The sequence below is a fragment of the Kickxella alabastrina genome (assembly GCF_025024165.1).
Source record: "Kickxella alabastrina strain RSA 675 chromosome Unknown BX661scaffold_24, whole genome shotgun sequence".
NCBI classification, from domain to species: domain Eukaryota; kingdom Fungi; phylum Kickxellomycota; class Kickxellomycetes; order Kickxellales; family Kickxellaceae; genus Kickxella; species Kickxella alabastrina.
Window position 1 is genome coordinate 93695 of NW_026251495.1, and position 18519 is coordinate 112213.

Sequence of the window (18519 nt, forward strand, 5' to 3'; positions counted from 1 at the left end):
TCAACGTTGACATTTTGTTGATTTCTGTGCTAATAGAAAATGTTGTTTTTGCATATGAATAGATAACAGCGACATTGACCATAAGCTCGGGCTCGGGCTTTAGCTTGGACTTGGACTTTAGCTTGGACTCAGGCTTTGGCTTGAAACTGGGCGTATATGCTGGTGGATGCAATAGGCTGGATGGGCTCATTGTTACAAAATTATATATATAAAATAAAGAAAGATAAAAGGATAATATCCTCTCCAGAGCAAAACCTGCTCTTTATATTGTCATTTAAATGTGGTATATATAGAATTTTTGACTGCTTTTCCCATTAAATAAAAAAGAATGGACTGCACAAAATACTGTCTCCTTGCTTATACCAAACTACAACAAGCCCTCAACAGCTTATTTTAAAATGAAGCTTGATAAAAGCTGACTTGTCTTTGCATTTTTATTTGTCTTTTTGTTTGATGTATCACAATGAAAAAATTATAGGAATTTACTCCTAAAACAATAGCTGTTTGCCAGTCTAATAATAATAAAACCCCCAGCTAGGGGTGTTAGGGTGGCCCGAGTATTTTACATGCCAAAAGGGCTGGGTAGCACACCTAGTTTTAAATTATTTAAATAAAATGCCGTCTAGGTTTTTTTTGTGATTTGGGGTTTTTCGAGTTTTGGTTTTTCGGTTTGGATTTTCATTTATTCAAAAATGCAAAATAGCAATGCTAAAAAATGGATACTATTTGGCTCACCCTACACCCGAGCCTTTTTCTCAGCACCCTTTGCAGGCGGGAAATATCAGGGAATCTGGGTGCCGGCTCTTGGGTTTGCTTGAGTGCTTGAACCAATACCAGTACAAGTGCTTGTATGTGTGCTTGCGCTTGACTACTTGCTTGTTCTTGATTTTGTTATTAACTGAAAAGGAATGCTGGACCTAAAGGAATGTGCAAAAAATAAAGAAAATAAAAAATAAAAAGATGGGTCCTTCAGCGATATTGGGGAAATAACAGCAGACCAAGAGGTAGTAAAAAATAGAGTACATAGGTGTGTGTGAGGTCTCTGAGCGAGTGCGTGTTTGTGCGAGTGCTTAAATATGGCCCTGAGCTAGCGTGGGCCTACGTAAAACAGAGATAAACATAAAAAACAAGAGTAGAAGACAACCAAACTACAATAAAATATAAAACCAGGCAAAAACATGGTTAAAACAAGTGAAGATGTACAGACAAAAACGTGAGAAAATTTTGAGAGAAGTGAGCAAGATGTGGTGCCCAACACACATTCCAAGCCATTATCTTCTTTTTTCAAGAATCAAGATTGCCTTCATGGCCGCTATATAAATTTCTGTTATTGCTGGCTGACATCAAGGAATACCATTATGTTTACAGCACTGCTCACACAGTGCTGCCCCCTTTTTTCAGTTCCTTAAGTAATTTTTGATACTTGAGTATAATAATTTAGACCCATATTTTTATAGAGTACGATACAAGACACAGCGTGTGGAAAGGAGTAGTATAAAGTGGCAACAATAATAAAAACTTACCTTTAAAATACTTGAACATTACAAATTTGAGCATATAAAACAGCATAAACACTTAAACAATGTTAGGAGTATAAAAATAAATAAAGGCAATAGAAAATAGTTATATAATTTAGACCCGCAAAAAAGAACTTCCACTGCAACAGAGATACGAGGAGACAATGGCTACCAAGCACAATAGATGCATTGGGCAATGCAACTGTGGAAGTAATTTACGCTGAGTAAGGATTGGAAATCAGCCTACTGCAGGCTGTCAGCGTCGCAATGAGCCCAAATGGCTGGAGCGTGGCCAGCGTCTGGGGAGCAGCAGTCAGAGGTGCCTCGTTGGTGGTCAGTACAGTGGTCGGCAAAACCATTCTAAAAGTGGATGTACTGGTGCAGATTTCGAATGCAACCAGCGGTGTATTTACAACAAAAGATGCCAAAAGGGGTAGCAGGAATACAGTAGCTGTGGCCAGAGTCAGCAGATGACAAATGGTGGGCAGTCACAATTTCTACTCGGCAAAGTGAAACATAACACAGAGCACAAACATTAGCAACTACAGAGCCAGACGGTTGCTGCAAATGTGCAATTGCCTAGTTTGGTGGTGCGTTGTGTAAGCTAGCAGCACATATATTTTTTGTATTGCCATTAATACTGAGTGTTTTGAGGTCATTTGGCAGTTTAAACATTTATATGAATTGATATATTTTAAACACCATTTGAAAACACTGCGCTTGCCGGCACAAACTTTGAGCTAAAACCAGCTCATGCTTGAGCAAGATTAAGTGTAGAAATGTATGTATTGATACTGTCGATTCAAAATCCAACCAACCAATGTAAAAGCTAAAAAAAAAGCACGAGGGAGCAATAAATAGGACATTTTCAAGCGATAACTAGGGGTTTCACCTCTGTTTCCAGAGGTATGTAGGGAATTTATATTGTGTATAAACCAGGCAAAAAACTAACTATAAAATGGTTGCCAATTTTATTTTTTATTTTCTGTATAATGCACAGAATGTAGCGCACTCATTTTTTATTCTGCATTTGTTGAATTGTGCCTTACATTGGTTGTGTGCGTTTCCAAAATAGCATCCTGCTCTTACTATACATTCAGTCAAACGGCTGATATAAATTAATGTGTGTGATTGTTTGTCTTGAAATCCCAATTTATATGCCCTGTATTTTAAATTGCATATGTCATTGAAACTTTGGAATAGCATAAGCATTTGTCTATGCACTATGCACTATCAACCATTTACATAAAAACCTGCTGCAAGCTGTTGAGTGGTTCCGTATTGATTTTTACATATTATTCTACTCACTTTATATTCATACGTTTAGTAATTTGAGATTTTGTTGGAATTATCCTCCAACCTACATTGTATCAGCATATTGACCATTTATATTTACATGTTTTACAGTACTGCTGTCACCGCTGCCATCTCCTAAACTGATTTAAACCTATTTCTAGATATTATTTATTTACTCTTATTATTTGTTGTTGGTTGTACCTGCTGTTTTACTATGTATTTTAATTTATTATTCCATTAAATAAGCGCCCCTATAATAAACCCGTTAAAATCATGTTGCTCACTGCTTATATATATTTCAGAGGGCATAATCTGCCTTCCAATAGTTTCTATCCTTAATATATATTTTTACCAGTTGGATTTATATTACAAAACGGTGATTTTTAGTCTCTAAGCCTGGTATTATGCTCTGCCATCAGCAGCTCAATTGATATTTCTGAGTGGCAACCCCAAAACTATGTTTAATAAACCACAAATAAATTATTGCCTTCAACTATTATATAGTATTTATACTATTTTAATTAATGCCTATCAACAGTAACTGATTAGCTTCAAAAAATCAGTTTAAGCAATCTCTGATAGTATAGTGGCGAGTACGCCAGTCTGTCACATTGGCGACCCGGGTTCAATTCCCGGTCAGAGAGCTTATTTTTGCCTCTTTTTTGTTAATTGGCTTTATGAGTTCAAGGTTGATCTGTTTTTTCTACCCCCAACATTTATTTTATTTCCTTATTTGTCGACTTTGCGCTTGCTAGCACGGTCACTGCCGCTTCAGTGTATGCTTTTGTGCTGTGTATTATAGATCAAAAAATGATGCTTTGTCGCTTTGCATTTCCTGAGTCTTGAAGCATTTTTTAAACTACGAAACGGCCAGCCAACTGTGGCGAGTCTCAGCACGTAAGCTCGGCCGATTTGTGAAACAACGGTTATGTCAAAAACACATTAAGCGCGTGCTTGTCAAATTAGTTGACAGTGATTAAAGCCAAGTAAACGTTTAGTTGATGGGTACTCAGTTGCTTGGTCTTAATACAAGTAAAGTATTTTGATATTGATTTTATAATTATGCAAGTTTTGTCATTTAAATAGCAAAGGTCAAAATAAAAGCCGAGCATTGACATTCTCACTAGAAACAAGTGATGAATAAAAAGTCACTATCCCTGTTTTGGTTGGCTTTAACATATAAACCTTATCCAACAATATTAAATATTTTAATTATACATTATGTGTTGATGCCATCATTGTTTGCACCGCTATTCAAACGTTATTGGCGGCGTGTATTTATATAAAATATGCAAGCAGTGGAACATTTCACTGTTTTATTATTTTTTAAGAAAAAAGAACACTTGTGCAACAAAGAAAAATCAAACATGATTTTTCGCGTTGAATGTGTCAATACTACTGTTGAGAACGCCTCGGAGGGGGCTGCGACCCAGGCCAGCGACCTGGGCTGAGGCCCGCAGACGCGCACAGATGCATCGGACAGATGTAGGACGTCACCCAATGGTCCTGATCCAATCATATTGATTGTGAAGGCACGCGGTGTTCGTGATTGAACCTGCTTTTGCCAGAGAACGATATCAGTAGAAATTGATGCAATTTCGAGGTGGATCAAAATAGCATTTGTTGTGTTATTGTCATCTGTTTCGATATTTGTCTACATATGTGCGGCATAAGAGATCCCACGCGCTTATCATAGTTTGCATTCGATATATACTAAATATTTTATATTATAATAATTTGTAGCGTTTATTGGTAGCAGCTGCCCGTCGCGCTTTACTGGCCCCTATTGGCCAGGTTTACAATCCAATCAAATATTTTTTTTAGCTTTACAACAAAAAATATTATTTTGTCAAGAGCCTGTTTTATAATTAGATTTAGCAATCAATAAGATAATTAGCAGCTTAATTGCCTGTTTATAAAGGTTGCGTGGCCCAATGGATAAGGCGCTTGACTACGGATCAAGAGATTCCAGGTTCGAGCCCTGGCGCGATCGTACATTTTTGCTACATTTCACTTGTGAAGTGTAGAGGCAGCCAGTTTTTTTTTGCTTGCACATCAACTTTTCACGCTGATAGTTAATAAAAAAGGGTTGTATTTTATTTTGTAAAGTGAGCAAAAAAGCATGCTTATCCGCTGAGGTTGACCTGCTTACGCAGGTTCTCCTTGTACTCCTCAATGGAACCAGTAAACTTGACAATCTCGCCACCCTCGCACAGCCACAGCTCGTTGGCAACCTGGGTGATCAGACGGAAGTCATGGGAAACCAGGACAACACCGCCGTTGAACTCCTTGATGGCATCGGCAAGGCCATCGATGGCCTCAGGAGCAAGACCGTTAGTGGGCTCGTCGAAAAGAATAATGCCAGGGGCCTGCTGGGAAATCTCGGCAAAAACAAGACGGCTCTTAAGACCATCGGACAGAGTGTTGATGGCATTGGTCTGGTGGTTACCAGACAGACCAAAGCGACCGAGCGTCTGGCGCCAGAAGTCGATGTCCTGGGAGACCTGAGGGAACTTGCTGCGGATATAGTCAATGGGTGACTTGTCGCCGTCCAGCTGGTCGTTGGAGTGCTGGCTGTACTTGGCCAGCTTCAGGTTGGTGTGGCGCTGGACACGGCCGGAGGTAGCATCGAGCTCTCCGGACATGAGCTTGAGCAGGGTACTCTTACCGGTACCATTGGGACCAATTAGGGCAATGCGCGAGTCCATGTCAACGGCAGCCTCGACCTCAGTGTACAGCGCGTTCTCAATCTTTCCATCGTAGCTGAAAGTGACGTCGTCAAAGCTGAGCACAGGTGGGGGCAGACGGGTGGTGTCGGGGAAGCGGAACTTGATCTTACGGTCAACCTCGATCTTCTCGATCAGACCGGCAGCCTCCATCTTGTCAATAATCTTCTGCTTGGACTTTGCCTGACGAACCAGATTGGAATAAGTACCAGCCGAGGCAATGAACTTTTTAATGTGGGCAATCTCCTCCTGCTGCTTGTCGTAAGCCTTCATTTGGTTGACCTCATTTTCCTGCTTGGTGCGCACGAATATGTCGTAGTTACCACCATAGTAGATGAGCCGCCGCTTGGGAGTGATGTGTACAATGTTGTTGCACACAGTGTTCAAAAAGTCCTGCGAGTGCGACACAATGACCAGAATGCGGTTGTATGTCTTGAGGTACTCCTCCAAGTACACGACTGACTGCAGGTCGAGATGGTTGGTGGGGTCGTCGAGCAGGAGCACGGTAGGCCGCTTGAACAGGCACTGCGCAAGCGCAACGCGCATGCGCCAGCCACCGGAAAGGGCCTTCGTCGGCAGATCCATGCGGTCCTTATCAAAGCCAAGGCCGTAGAGGAGTTCGGCGGCGCGGGGCTCGAATGTGTTGGAGTCCATCTGGTCCATGCGCTCGTAGATGCCGTCGAGAAGGGGGTTGTCACCGGTCTCGTCCTCAGCCAGCATATCCTCTAGCTCCCGCTCAAGACGCGCATATTCGTCGCGCGCAGCCTTGACGACGTACTCGATGGGGTTAAGGTCGGTAGGCGCAGCCTCCTCGCTCAGAAGATGGGTGTCCATATGAGGCGGCAGCTCAATATCGCCCTCAGCGATGGAGCGCAGGAAGGTCGACTTACCGCAGCCGTTGTCTCCCAGAAGACCATACCGGTTACCGTAGTTGAGCTCGACACGGGCGTTCTCGATAAGCATGCGTCCGTGGAATGACAGCGAGTATGAGTCAATGTGAATGTCGCGACCAAGGAGGTTAGAGGTGAGCACACCGGTGGCCGAGCGGTCAGTGGCCAGCTTGGCCTCAAGCTTAAGCTCGCTCATGGTCTTTTCGATAGACTTGCCATCGGCATTCTTGATGGTGGTGGTGGCGGCGGAGGTGCCCTTGGATGCCTTGGCTGCCATGCGCTTTTGCTTCGATGCGGAGATGGCCATGTTTAATTGTCTATTTGTCAGTAAAAAGTTACGCTATACAAAAAATGAAAGATAAAGAGAAGAATGGTGAGCTGGCGCGTAAACAGGGAAAAAGACAGCCAGTCAGTGTATAAAAAAGATTGAATAGGAAATCTAAAGAAGCAAAAAAGACAAGCAAAGCAGGAAGGCAAAAAAAAGATGCGATGATAAAAATTTTCGCTTTTTTTTCTCTGCTTCCTTTTCGAGCATGCCTGCAATTTGTGCACTCGAGGGACAACAGTCACACACCAATCTGGTTTTTTTTCCTCCCCAACAAAAAAATGACGACAATCGATTAAAACCGACGATTAATCTAGCCAATGGAAAATAGATCGTAATCGAAAATTAACGGCTCGCGACATTAGCGTTCTCAGATTAGCTGTTTAGTTGAACGAGCCGTTACTTTTCCAAACCTTATTTGCAGTGTCAATGCGACCAAGAGTCCTTTTAACCTGATTTTTGTACAATTACCAATTAAAAACAACGCACATACAAAAATTCAATCGTTTAATTGACAGCGAGTGAAGGCGTACACATATACATGGATAATAACTAAGTATACATTCTGTGACATCAGAAATGGGGGCCGAGTCACGTGACAGCGCAGACGCGTAAAATATGTTTATGATATTTTACGCGTACGGCGAATTCTGAATAGTGAGCTCTTTAGCTCTTCCCGTAGTCTCATTTCTATTAATATATATTATAGCTAGTCCAAATCGCATTACATTTGGTAGCACCTCAAGTTCGAAAACCCGCGCTTCCTCATCAACGACTGACTGACCGACAGACAAACTGGTTAATATATATATATAAAAACAAAAAAAACAAAAAAACAAAAAAAAAAACAGTAACCATGACTGGAATGTCGCCATACGAATCGGCAATGAGATTCAGCCCGACACTGGCACCAGACGAGGACAACGCAGAGAAGGTGGCAATTGCCGTTGGACCCTGGGTGAGAGATACTGAGGAGCACTTTATCCACGCAAAGCTAGACGAGAGTGAGTGGGTATTTGTAGCCTCACACAAGATCCCAACAGACAAGAAAAACGAGTACCGCAGACACTGTACAGAACACAACAAGGACCACCGCGACTGGGGAACGTTCAAGGAGTTCCTGACAACTACATACTCGCGTGCAGTGTCATACTATGACACACTGCACAAATACTACCACCTACAACAGCCTGGGACATTAGAGACCTTAGAGGAGTTTGTGGTGCAATTCAAGTACCTCGCGGAAATTCTGGAATTCAAACTCTCAGACAGGCATGTGACCACGACCTTCCTCATGAAGCTACCACCAATGCTCAACCAGCAGATTCTGAGCGAATCGACAAGCTCGACAGTATACGAGATTGATGCACTGACTTCCCGTGCCAGAGCCTTCCTGCGCATTCATGGCCGTCATGATAATACAGCTATGAATGTGGATGCAATAATGGTGAATGCAGTGCAGACAGAAAGGAGACGCAGTGGCCTGCCGCCATTTGCAAGTGTCTCCAAGCAGTCGGGCTGTACCAAGGAGATGTTTGAGAAGTGGGCTGCCAACAACGTGTGCCTTGGGTGTGGCAGTGATGAACACAAGTGGCATCGCTGCCCTAAGAATACACACCCAAAAGCAAGAAGGGCATGAGTGGATGTGAGTCCTCTGCCCTTATCATCTCTGAAATTGCCGTTTGCCCCCCAAATAAAACCGCTATTAACAGACAAACCTCACCTGAGCCCCAACTGATTTTAAATGCAACTATAGACACCAAAGCCATCCGTGTGCTCATCGACAATGGATCACAAATTACCATCATCAACGAACAGACCCGCGACCGACTTAAACTGAAATCCGAACGACTACAACACAGCCAACCAATACAACTGGCCAATGGCGCACACTACAAGGACTGCACCGAGTCGTGCACAGTAACGCTGCGCCTCCTGAGCAACCTAACAATTACAGTACACTGCCTTGTTCTCCCAGTTTCCGAAGATATAATATTAGGAAATAATTGGCTAAAAAAACACAAGGCCACGATCCACAGCCACCTTGACAAGGTGACATTTGACTATGGCGGGAAAAGCTGGTCCATCCGGGGTAATGCAGAGCCTCGGACCGACGAGGACCAGCTGAAGCCTATGTCAATCAGTGCACTGAAAACTGCACGTGCAAACGACCAAATTGAGGAATGGGGATGGCTACGAATTACATTCCCTGACAACGATACCAATCCAGCAATCCATGTGGCAGCAACCACGACGACACAAGACAGGGCGCTACAGGAGCTACATGCCAGATACACCCAAGTCCTTGATCAGCCGCCCTCCAAACGACCACCACCAGGCGGCCCTGAGATGGAAATCCATGTACATGAGGGCACAGCACCTGTGACCAAGGCACCATACCGCCTGTCACATGCAGAGATGGATGAACTAGACCGACAAGTGACTGACTTACTTGCAAAGGGGTATATCCGCCCGTCATCTTCCCCATGGGGTGCACCAGTCCTCTTTGTCAAGAAAAAGGATGGATCAATGCGCCTGTGTGTTGACTACCGTGGCCTGAACGCAGTGACGATAAAAGATGCATTCCCAATGCCGCGTATAGACGATTTGCTTGACGACACCCGTGGCGCAAAAGTTTTCTCGAAAATCGATTTGGTACAGGCTTACCACCAGGTGCGAATTTGCAATGCAGACATCGCCAAAACTGCCTTCCGCACAAAACAAGGGTCATTTGAATTCACAGTTGTACCTTTCGGGCTGACAAATGCCCCTGCCGTCTTCCAACGTGTCATGAACCATGCGCTGCGCAACCTACTTGGCAAAACGTGCATCGTGTACCTAGACGACATCTTAGTCTTTTCAAAGAATGACGCCGACCATGCAAAAGATCTCGAGGATGTACTCGCCTGCCTCAAGGAGCACAACCTGCACACAAAACCCGAAAAATGTGCATTCTTCAAAGACACAGTCGACTTCCTTGGGTTTGTCATTTCAGGCAAGGGTATTGCGACTGACCCACGCAAAGTAGATGCCGTTAAAGAGTGGCGCACGCCAGAGACAATTACAGACATCCGCGCATTCCTTGGATTAAGCGGCTACTACCGCCGGTTTATTAAAAACTATGCTAGAATAGCACTACCGCTGACCGATTTGCTATGCAATACCGACTTTTCGTGGAACGACCAGGCTGACAGGGCTTTCACCGAGCTGAAGCAGCAACTATCCACAGCACCAATACTCCATCAGTATGATCCAACTTGCGAAACGAGAGTCGAGACAGATGCATCCGGCTCTGCAATTGGCGGTGTCCTACACCAACGACATGACAAGGTGTGGTGCCCAGTGGCATTCTATTCGGCAAAGCTGGGACCAGCACAGCGCAACTATGCAGTCCACGAGCAAGAACTTCTTGCAATCATTCGTGCACTGGTCCTCTGGCGGCATTACCTACATGGCATCAAGTTTGAAGTGATTACAGACCACAAATCAATCGAGTTCCTTAAGACGCAAAACAACATATCCCCGCGCCAGGCCCGCTGGCTGGATATCTGGCAGGAATTCGACATGAAAATCATTTACCGCAAGGGCGCTCAAAATGCAGTTGCTGACGGCTTGTCACGCTCACTCGAATCGCAACCCGACAACATAGTATACGCAGCGTCACATTCAGGCAAGGTGCCACACATGGCACTGACGCCACCGACAGGACGGACTGCACCAGCTATACCACTAAATGATGCCCCGCTGAACAACACGAGTAAAAACGATGACGCCGCACACACATCCGTACCTATACCTATGCCCATACCCATGCCCAATATCAAGACAACCACTCCAGCTGCACAGACAACGAATTTTCCGCCAACGCCAGCCGTGGTCGACAGAACATATTTGACTGCCGATGAGCGCAGAGAACTAAACCGTGCTGAATATGTGCGCAAGTCGCTGCACTACAAGAACTACCAACGCGGATGTCGCGCTGAAGCCGAAACAGAAGCCAAACGAACACAAGAGACAGTGGCTGCAGAAACGACGAGTGCAACCATGGAGACTGACCAGCCAAAGGACAATACGCACAACGACGACCTGATAGACCAATTTGAAAAATGGAAACTGTGCGCACTGTTTGTGCCACGCACAACTGCCAACAGCATGGAGGTTCAGCTGCTACACGACGATGCGACGATGCCTTGCAAGGCATATCCAGATGACGCTGGATTTGATGTATACTGTATAACCAAGTTTGTGCTCGAGCCCAAGGCCCAACACCTTGTCCCATTAGGCATCGCCGCCAAGGCGCCAATAGGCACATACCTGCGCATTGCCCCACACAGTAGCCTGGCTGCCAAGGGTGTTGTGGTGCTCGGAGGAATAGTCGACGGGGGCTACCGCGGTGAGATTTCAGTACTCCTGTTCAACACAGGCAATATAGAGATTCCGTTCGCTGCACATGACCGCATAGCACAGTTGATTCCAACCAAGATCGCACACTCACACATCACTGAGGTCAAGTCCTTTGAGGAGACAGCCGGTGGAGCCAACGGGTTCGGCTCTTCAGGAAAAGGGGGGAGGATAGCAGTCCGCATGGCTGCTGTCAAAGCGCTAACGCTGAAGACGAGCGCGAACCCTGAGAACTCCTACAAGGGCGACAGCAAGTTGGAGAAAATTATGGAGAGGATTAGTAGTGGCGAAGAACCAACATCCAGAGCCGAGCGCGACATTACAAACAAATTCCATGCACAGGGTGGTGTCCTGTTCAAGAAAGGACGCCGCTGCGTTGGAACAAAGCAAGACAGATCACTACTGCTGGCCGAGTTCCATGATGCTGCAATACACCCGGGTATAAAAGCAACATACGACAAGCTGAGTGAACTATTCTATTGGCCAGGCATGTATGTGGATTGCGAGAATTATGTCACAACGTGTGACCTGTGCCAAAGAGTCAAAGGCAGCAACAGGCCAAGCGATGGACCGCTACAGCCGCTACAGATCCCGCGACGCAACTGGTCAAGTGTGAGCATGGACTTCATTGTCAGCCTACCTAAGACAAAGGACGGATATGATGCAATCATGGTCGTCGTTGACCGCCTGTCCAAGATGGCACACTTTGTACCAACACACAATGCCGCAACCGCCCAGACAACCGCCGACCTGTATTTCAAGACCATCTACCGCCAACATGGCCTGCCCGAGTCCATAATATCAGACCGTGATCCGAAATTCCGCTCTGCATTCTGGATGGCACTGTGGAAGCAAACTGGAACGCAACTCAACATGTCCACTGCCGGCCATGCACAAACTGATGGACAGACTGAGCGTGTGAACCAGATACTGGAGTCAATGCTGCGTGCGACGTGCAACAATTACCAAAACGACTGGAACCAACACATAGTGCATGCAGAGTTCGCCTATAATAGTCGCAGCAACAGCTCGACACAGCACAGCCCATTCTATGCAAATTATAGCTTCCAACCATTGAACGCCGCCACCATCGCCTTCAACATGGAAACTACTGAGCCCAATACCGACGCCGACGATACAATCCTGAAGATTAAACAGATTAGCGAAATAGTCAAGGAAAACATCGAATTCGCACAGCTACGCATGATCAGAAACCACGACAAGAAGATAACCTCACCCGACATTGTGCCAGGCGATGAAGTAATGATCTCGACGAACTTTACAACGCCACCTTACCTGCGTAACCGGTCCAGCAACTCACTGCAACATAAATGGGCTGGGCCCTACAAGGTCGAAGAACAGATCGGCCGAAATGCATTCCGCCTCAAACTCCCACTCGACATGCGCATTCACCCGGTCATTTCGTGGTCACACCTAAAAAAATACCATGCTGCCGACGATCACCGTGCCGCACTCCGCTCTGAACCACCACCTGTAGAAGTTGCAGGACACCTCGAGTATCAGGTCGAAAAGATTGTTGACGACCGTGTGTGGAGGCGAAAACGCCAATACCTGGTGCAGTGGGAAGGATATGGAATAGAAGGACGAACATGGGAGGACAAGAGTAGCGTGGATGAGACAGAAGCATATGAACGATATTTAACCGCGCGCGCTATCGCCAAGACCGACGGAGTCTGATCTTAAGTAGGGGCGAATGTGACATCAGAAATGGGGGCCGAGTCACGTGACAGCGCAGACGCGTAAAATATGTTTATGATATTTTACGCGTACGGCGAATTCTGAATAGTGAGCTCTTTAGCTCTTCCCGTAGTCTCATTTCTATTAATATATATTATAGCTAGTCCAAATCGCATTACACATTCATTGTTTGTATTTTACGAGTAATCATCACATTACATGTTTAATAAAATGTAAAAAAAGTGTAGCCAATAATGATACTTTTCTACCTGGTTCTTGTGCGTACTTGTTGTTTCTACAGCCCTCCATTTTCATTTGTACGCAGCAAAGACTAGAGATGGTACATCGCCAAAAGCTGGATTTTTTGCATTTATCACCCGTACCATGTGGCAAGGCGAATGGGCATTGTGACTGTTGAAGAAAACGCCAAGTGCGCAGTCAGTCATTTGATGGAAAAGCAGGGAAAGAGGGGAAATAAAGGGGATTAACACCACTAGCATGCCTCGCGTTTTTTTGCTCAAATTTCCTTGCCTTTTCATATAACTATACAATCTGCTTCAAGTCTATCATTTAACAGGGGAACTCTCCTTGCTGTCGAGGTGGCAATGGTCATGCTTATTCTTTCTAATTATTATATTTAGTATGTTTTAAAAATAAATGGTGCTAATTTGTCTGCCAAGTCACCCAAACAAAAAATGAGCGGAATAATGTGATTAGTGTGACTGCGCCTAGTGCGCAGCCTTTTTAATTTTTAATTTCAGGTTAGTGGTTGAGGCTGCACATTGTTTTTGTTTTATTAGATACTTTTCCAGAGCAAAAAAACATATATATATATATATATATATATATAAGTACAACCTCGCTTGTTGCTATTCAAATCATTATTGTTTCATTTAATACACCACAGATTACTATTCTTTATTTTCAAACTTTAGACGCACTATTACACCCGACAAATCAATATTTTCACCTCACAATGAACTTTGGACAACCTTCGTCGATGTCACCTAGACCCCTTGCCAGGCCTGCTAGTAAGACACTGGCCTCGCTAATGGCAAAATTGTTGCCCAAGAAGCCCCAAGGTACTTTGGCAGCTAACGCATCACAAATCATCCCTTCGACTAAAATACCCCACTTGTGACATCAGAAATGGGGGCCGAGTCACGTGATAGCGCAGACGCGTAAAATATGTTTATGATATTTTACGCGTACGGCGAATTCTGAATAGTGAGCTCTTCAGCTCTTTCCGTAGTCTCATTTCTATTAATATATATTATAGCTAGTCCAAATCGCATTACACCACTTGAGATCCATTACTATACACAAAATTGAACAGATTAATAATGAGAAAAAAGAAATAAAATATATAATTAACGTTCACAGTACTGCACATATTGCGGATCTTGAACTCGAATTTGCAAGGGCTTACCTCAAATGTTGGGCACATATTTCCTTAATAGGAAATGCCCATCAGCTGCCCTTTTCCTTGTGAGTAGAAAGACTCACAGCCATAAAAAGGGCAAAACAACAACAGCATTTTATTAGTTCACTTTCTTCTCTTTTCCTAGTTTTTAGAATATAGTTTTAGGTACGTTTATTGAATTCACTCGTTAACAACCACAACAACAATGTTAAAAATAAACCACTCTATCTTTGTGACAATTTTAATTTATTTCAGCCTTTTATGTTTGTATATTTTTAATAAATTCAACCAAAACCTTTGTTGTAATAAAACTTATTCGTACTAACTAATTTTATTAAAAATCCACTATAAGGGAGCTTAAAGAGCTCCGCTTATCTATTCGAAACTATCGCCCGTGAAAATAGAAATCGCGATCGTAAACAATCACAATTTCAAACAATCGCAAATTCCCAATTGCGATTGTCACGTGACATCGCAATAATTGATGTCACATTTGTGCTTGTACATTACTTGTTAAAAATGCACTATATATATGTATATTGTGAGAAACTGAACAAACAAATTGACCAATCTATTGTTTTTTGTGATATGTTCAGATTGTGATGTGCATATTGTATTGTATAAAATACTCTAATCTCAATAGTATGTGAAAATATAATATATAAAATTTTTAATTACACGACAACACTATATACTGACTACTCTATTATTTAATAGCATAGCTATTCTCAAGTACATACAAGTTCTAGATAATTATTTATGCTTATTGGTATATTAAGCACACTTTGTTCATTTAAAGCGGTGTTCATTTTTAAAGTAGATAAAAATGGCAACGTCATTTTTTGACCATGTTGGAATGCCATTCAATTGGTTGCTTCATATATAAATATGTGTTCGGTTGTTTTAAAATAAGCAATAAAAATAAATATATTTACATTAAGTATGCTTCTATATTATTATTCTTAACGAGTAAATCATTAGTTTACAAATTAGTCAGTTTGGCCGAGTGGTTAAGGCGACAGACTAGAAATCTGTTGGGCGCTGCCCGCACAGGTTCAAATCCTGTAGCTGACGTTAATTTTTGTTGAAAATTCGAGTAGGCTGTAATGTGGCGAGAAGCGCCACATAAGCTTAGTTGGGTCAAATGCTAGGTGGCATTAGTGCCGAGCTGGCTATGAAAAGGGAATACTGGTTTTTTTTGCAATGTATATTTAAAGCTTTGGTAAAATCCGTTAGAAAGCTATTGTTTTCTTTCTTTGGCACTCGCCTTTTCAAAAAAGAATACAAAGGTGACATTGTGTAAAAGCTAATAAATAAGCGTACACTTTTTTCTATGGATTGTCCATTTTCAAAAAAATATACTGTCGACAATTCATTTTACTTTACTACACTTATTATTTATTTTATCTTATATATTTATACTCCAACACTTTTAAATTATGTCTCAACCATTAAAGAAGCTAAAAACCCACGACGGATGCGCTGTCACACCAATATTCAAAACCCGAATGAAGCCCTGCGACAATGGAGAGCAAATAACCATGTGCAAAACATGGATGGCAGAAGAATCCGCCAACTTTTTTTGGGAGCTTTCGAAGCACATAAATATTGAAGGCGGTGAGCTGTTGTACATGCACCATTGCTTTGACACTAGCGACATGGCCATTATAGAGCAGGCTTACCACAAAATACAACCAGGTGACAGTGATTTGCAAATAAAGGAAATCAGTGACGAGCTAGCAACACGCCTCTCTATTTTAAACAAGTCCAAGCCAGACAAAAACTGCTTCGGAATGCTATCGCTCTTAATTCGGCTTTGGAAATCTGTGGATAAGAAGCAAAGCTTACGTCATGTAAACACAAAGCTAAGTGAAACACTGTCCCAATGGATAACACCGCTACATTTGATAAACACCACTGGCTACTTTCGAAAACAATCACTCGATAACGACACAAAAAAGATCATCTCCAATGTTATTAGCAACATTAATAGACATAATCTCCAAACAAACACCAATCCTGAAAACAAGCTGATAGTAAAACTGATGTTGAAATATACAACTCACAAACACATGTTTTGGTGTGACCCAGACAATTGCATTGTTTCAGGCAAGTTTAGCGAGTCGGAAATGTTTAAAACTTCAAAAAGCCTTGATGAGCCGGAGAGATTAATTCAAACATTGTGTTTACGTCGTGGGGATTCATTCGTAAAGTACCTTAATGGGTCCGTGTTAAACTTGTCAAACACTTATATTAGCGAGATTATTAACTCAAACTCCTTTAATGAAGATGTTCCGTACATTTCAATACACTCAACCACAGAGGAGCTGGCTAATGTGCTTAAACAACTTATTGATGATATAACGGCAGTATCTAAAGGCTTACTAACCATTGGGACTAAAAAAAAAAAAACTGAGGCTCCTTGTTTTATTAGGACCAACGTTGTCAATATGCCGGTTAAACCACCTAAATCTGACAAGGCTGACCAGCTTGGAGAAGACGACTTCAGTAACAACTTATTTTCAATGTTTCCTGAAAATAACTTGAATTACTCTTACCCAAATGTTGACGTACCAATTATATCCAATAGTGTGAACAGCAATGACATATGTGCTAGTTTTGATTTGGATAGTATATTTTCAAACAGTACATTATTTAGTAATGAATTGCAGCAGGAGCATGAAACGGCAAGCACAACAAATCAGCAGTTTTTAAACAGCAGTATAATGGATTTGTTTGATGAGGTTAACAGATCCGCATTATTTAATTCACTATTGTCCACGGCAAAAGTGCTTCCTGTAGCTCAACCGAGCATGGCGGGCAACATTCAATACCAAGTGATACCACAGCAGATGCTGCTCATAGAGCCAATGAGTCCACCAGCGATTTATACAAACGAACAACTTGAACGTATTTCGGCTGATGCACAGGCATTGCTATTAAATATGCTGGCACCCGGCGACGTATTTACCACTAGCACATAAATAAATAAATAAAAAAGGTTCATTAGAACATAAGCCTTCTTAAAAATAATAAACACAATGTACTAAACACAAAACTGAACAAAGCAAAAGTGGCTATACAATTGTATACTGTATAACTTTGTATGTTTTGGCAATGTTCGTGGCTTTTGCTTACTTTTAGCAGCAGGAATGAATGTGTTTGTCCATACAAGAAAAAATATTAATAAATAGTTCAATAATGGTTCAAATTCAAATAACAGCGACAGTCAGATTTCAAGGTGCAAAAGACACTCTGCTGGCTGATGCAATGTGTGTTACCAGTGAAAATAAACCCTGATATGTAAGTGAGAGTGGCAACTCGGAAGAAAAAAGTATGGCAGGACAGCGGCAATCCAATGGTATGACAGTAGGTTGGAAGCATAATAAACTAGTAACAATAATTGATTACATGTTGTTAGAGGGTTTCTATTTTTGTAACCACAGCTGCTGGCGCTTCTCAGCTAATTTGTAATAATAATTATATCAAAAATAATTGTTGCTGGGTTTTGGGTTATGTAGCAACGGTTGAGGTTGCTGTTAGATTGGGGCTTTAGCTCAGTTGGGAGTAGCGTACGACTGAAGATCGTAAGGTCCCGTGTTCAATCCACGGAAGCCCCATATATTAAATATGTATTTTTTATTTTTAGTAAAATACGTTAAATGCCCTATTAGAATAAATTGACAATCTCGGTCTATTATTTTATTTCTTTGACTGTATGTGGCGGGTGTCCATATGCGGTTCTAATAGTTGATTGGTTTTTTAATTTCGAATTTGAATCGAAGGTTCTTTTTTTGTATTTACAAAGAAAAGTACTTGAATAGTGTAAAAACGTACAATATGCGCTTACACTCTTTTTATTTGTCTGCGTGTGTATTGTAGAGCTTGAGGTGGATGATTTCTTGTGGTAAAATGAGCGGCGATTGTTTGCATGTGCTTTGGCAAAAAAATTACAATTCAAAATTCAAAATGAAATACATGATAATTAAATGGATGATGGCAACATAAAAATGAGGTATATATTTATTTGTTTATTTTTACTGCGGGCAACTGAGCGATACTATACATTTCAGATATGCAATAGAGTCAAAACAAAAAAATGTCAGTCAATGAGCAAGAATATTTTTGTTGTCGTTATCGATGCTGGTCAGTTTTTTTGTTAGAGATTTTTTTATTTTTAGCTGGAAAACAAACAACGAGGATGAAAAAACCCTTGCCTTGTGACCCAGTATAGTGTAAGCTT

General features: G+C 42.3%; 2 protein-coding genes and 4 non-coding genes across 6 annotated transcripts; 5 read left to right on the forward strand and 1 right to left on the reverse strand.

The window, feature by feature from the left end:
* The first annotated feature begins 3385 nt into the window (after positions 1-3385).
* BX661DRAFT_t101 lies at positions 3386-3457 on the forward strand. Its single transcript has one exon. It is a non-coding gene; the product is annotated as a tRNA-Asp (tRNA).
* Positions 3458-4733: 1276 nt separating this feature from the next.
* On the forward strand, positions 4734-4806 carry BX661DRAFT_t102. The gene has a single exon. It is a non-coding gene; the product is annotated as a tRNA-Arg (tRNA).
* Positions 4807-4939: 133 nt separating this feature from the next.
* BX661DRAFT_172938 (P-loop containing nucleoside triphosphate hydrolase protein) lies at positions 4940-6736 on the reverse strand (the record flags this gene model as incomplete). The annotated part of the gene is made up of 1 exon (XM_051533822.1): positions 4940-6736. One exon carries the CDS (start codon positions 6734-6736, stop codon positions 4940-4942), a length of 1797 nt encoding a protein of 598 aa, XP_051389455.1.
* Positions 6737-15268: 8532 nt separating this feature from the next.
* Positions 15269-15350, forward strand: BX661DRAFT_t103. Its single transcript has one exon. It is a non-coding gene; the product is annotated as a tRNA-Ser (tRNA).
* Positions 15351-15641: 291 nt separating this feature from the next.
* Positions 15642-17391, forward strand: BX661DRAFT_187129 (uncharacterized protein). The gene has a single exon (XM_051537152.1). It carries the CDS (start codon positions 15716-15718, stop codon positions 17258-17260), a length of 1545 nt encoding a protein of 514 aa, XP_051389456.1. The 5' UTR covers positions 15642-15715; the 3' UTR covers positions 17261-17391.
* A 431-nt stretch (positions 17392-17822) lies between these two features.
* Positions 17823-17896, forward strand: BX661DRAFT_t104. The gene has a single exon. It is a non-coding gene; the product is annotated as a tRNA-Phe (tRNA).
* The last annotated feature ends 623 nt before the right edge of the window (positions 17897-18519 follow it).